A 2,549-nucleotide genomic window follows, 5' to 3' on the forward strand; every position below is an offset into this window, starting at 1 on the left:
AAGAAACATCACTAAAAAAGCCTCTTCCCAAACAGTTTCTACTTCCCATTCTTTTCACTGTGATCAGAGTAATGGGAGAAGTCTCTCTGATAATACCAGCCTCCCAGACCTGCTCCGCAGCCCTTCTTGCCACACCAGAGTCTGCCCTATTGATCCCAATGTCCCCCTTCTCCTCGTCCAGCCAGCCCTAGCACTGCATGGGAGCCACCAAACCCCCATCTCAACCTGTCCCTGTATTTAACCATCTCTCTGCCCCCATCCTGCAACAGGACCTCTCTAGTTGTACTCGCCAAGCCCATTGCTTTCCTTTCTGCATCCAAGTACTACACATTTCTCCCTGCCCAGACCAGGAGGGGAAGCCCTGAGGCTTAGGTTTCATCACCTCACCTCCCTGAAGACTTTCGTCAGCTCTTCAGAGCAGTTTCCATAGCGCAAACTCATGTCCACAGTGTAGGTGCTGATGACCACGCAACCACCTGGCTTAACCACCCGGTTTGCTTCTCTCATGAACTTCTCGATATCAAACCAGTGCACAGCTGCAAACGAAGTCAGGAGGTCCACTGAGGCATCCTCAAAAGGCAGCTCCTCTGCAGGGCACACGCTGGAAGGGGGAAGAAGAAAAGGTAGTGTGTAATACAGGAATTAGAGAGTAGGACATGAAGTCAGTGGGTATATTTTGGAGTCGATGATGACCATTTGGGATGCAAGACCACGGCTACTGTAAGTCTAGGATAATGCCCGTTCACCCCAGGAATCCCATCAAATGGAATTTTCTTTGGCACTAGCTGGCTCTTGCAATGATCATACTCACAAAACACCACCTCCATGTGAGGACCTGAGTTTTGCTTTTGGCTGAGCTTGCTCCCCCAACACTCACAGGTAGGAGACATTGGGCATGGAGGGTGCATCCCTGGCCTCCTGGATCTGTGCTTCGCTGATGTCCGTTCCCACTACCTTCTTGAAGTGCTCTGCAAGGAAGCGGGTGCCTTGTCCAGATCCACAACCGACATCCACGACTAGCTCGGCAGGGTTTGCCCTCTGCAGGGAAGAGTGGATGCATCTCAGCGGGCAGCCACCCCATTTCTGGGTTCTTATGCCCACAAATACTACTGACCACAACTAGTGCCTTGTTTTTTTCCACAGCCTGGCCATACCCCACTCACCTTTTCCTGCAGATAGGCAAGGATGGTTTGCTGCAGCTCTTTGCCCGGAGCAAACCTGTATTTCCGGTAGACAGCCGCGTGCCCTCTCCCCTCAAACATCTGGACTGCCATGCTTGGGTGACCTGGCACCTGGAAGGAGGCAGTAAGCCAGGTTTCTTATCACGGGATCAAACTCCTCCTGTCTTTTTAGTCTGTGACCGCAGGCACTAGAGTCTCCAGGTCCTGGCAGGGGCCCAGGGACAACTTTACCCATGAGGCTCCAGCAGTGGAGCGTGAACCTGCTCTCCCAGGTATAAGTGAATCGCAGAAGCAAACCAGCAGTGTCCGACAAGGAAAAGCTGTCTAAACCCTTCTTCTTACTCCTTTGCTTTCCCCACCCGCCTGGGTATCTTCTGAAATAAGTCACCATTGCAGCTGGAATGTCTGTGGATTTGGGGGGACTGAGCAGAAAAACTAACAGTAGAAAAGTTTGGGGGTTAAGAAAATTCGTGTTTTAGTATTAGCAACACAATGACAGCAACTCCACCCTGCGCTTTCTGAACAACACAATAGATTTTTTTGTCCCTTTCTGCCCCAGAAATGCTTAAGATCAAGAGGCCCGTTAAACCCATCACCCAGAACCAAGCCTGGCCTTGCCATGGGGCCCCTCGGGCCTCCCGCCAGCTCAGCCCCGTGTCCACAGCACCGTCCAAGCTGCTTTCAGAGACACGGCACCCAGCGTGCCTCTGCTTCCCCATACATGTGAAGACCCAGCTGCTCTAAACCACATGGTCCATGCACCCACTGGGCAGGGTCCCACGAGCCGAGGCCCAGGGGCTGCCGGCACGTCAGTCTTCGCCCATCGTGCCAGAAGGCTCTCAGCCGTATCCTGTTTATCTCAGCGCCTGAGCACGCACCGACTGAGACAGCAGCAGCTCTGAGGTCTGATGACAGACCCCAAAAACCTGCCAGAAGGATTCCCTGCCTCGTTTGATGGGCAACGGCACCCTCTCGCATGCTTACAGCCGGCGAGGTGGGCAGAAGGATGCAACAACAGGGAGTTTCCCGAGTGATGCGCAAATACCCGACATCGCGCAAGAACGGGTTATTATACCTTGCGACGCACGAAGAGATGCTGAGCGAGGTCGCAGCGTAGCCAGCTCAGGACTAGACGCTCCCAGTGGGGAACAGCAGCCCTGCCAAAGCCCCTTTGTGGACGGGGAGTCCTCCGGGCGCTTTCCATGCGCTCAGAGAAGCCTTCTCCCACCAGCGAGCCCCCCGACCACCTCCCACCGGGCACCTCCACCCCTCCTCTTACCGGCTGCGGCACCCGCGAGAGGCGCTCCCAGCGGCTCCCAGTTGGGAGCTCCGGGGCCGGGATAAAGGGGAAGGCGGGGACCACCCCCG

At 55.0% G+C, this 2,549-nt stretch overlaps 1 protein-coding gene across 1 annotated transcript; it reads right to left on the reverse strand.

The window, feature by feature from the left end:
- Positions 1-387: 387 nt before the first annotated feature.
- Positions 388-1,274, reverse strand: LOC104613571 (putative methyltransferase DDB_G0268948; the record flags this gene model as incomplete). The annotated part of the gene is made up of 3 exons (XM_010297043.1): positions 1,164-1,274; positions 878-1,038; positions 388-601 (listed from the first exon to the last, which is right to left on the reverse strand). Coding segments are annotated over exons 1-3 (486 nt in total), but the record flags the coding sequence as incomplete, so codon positions are not given.
- Positions 1,275-2,549: the final 1,275 nt, after the last annotated feature.

This window comes from Phaethon lepturus, unplaced genomic scaffold (genome assembly GCF_000687285.1).
Source record: "Phaethon lepturus isolate BGI_N335 unplaced genomic scaffold, ASM68728v1 scaffold55561, whole genome shotgun sequence".
NCBI lineage: Eukaryota > Metazoa > Chordata > Aves > Phaethontiformes > Phaethontidae > Phaethon > Phaethon lepturus.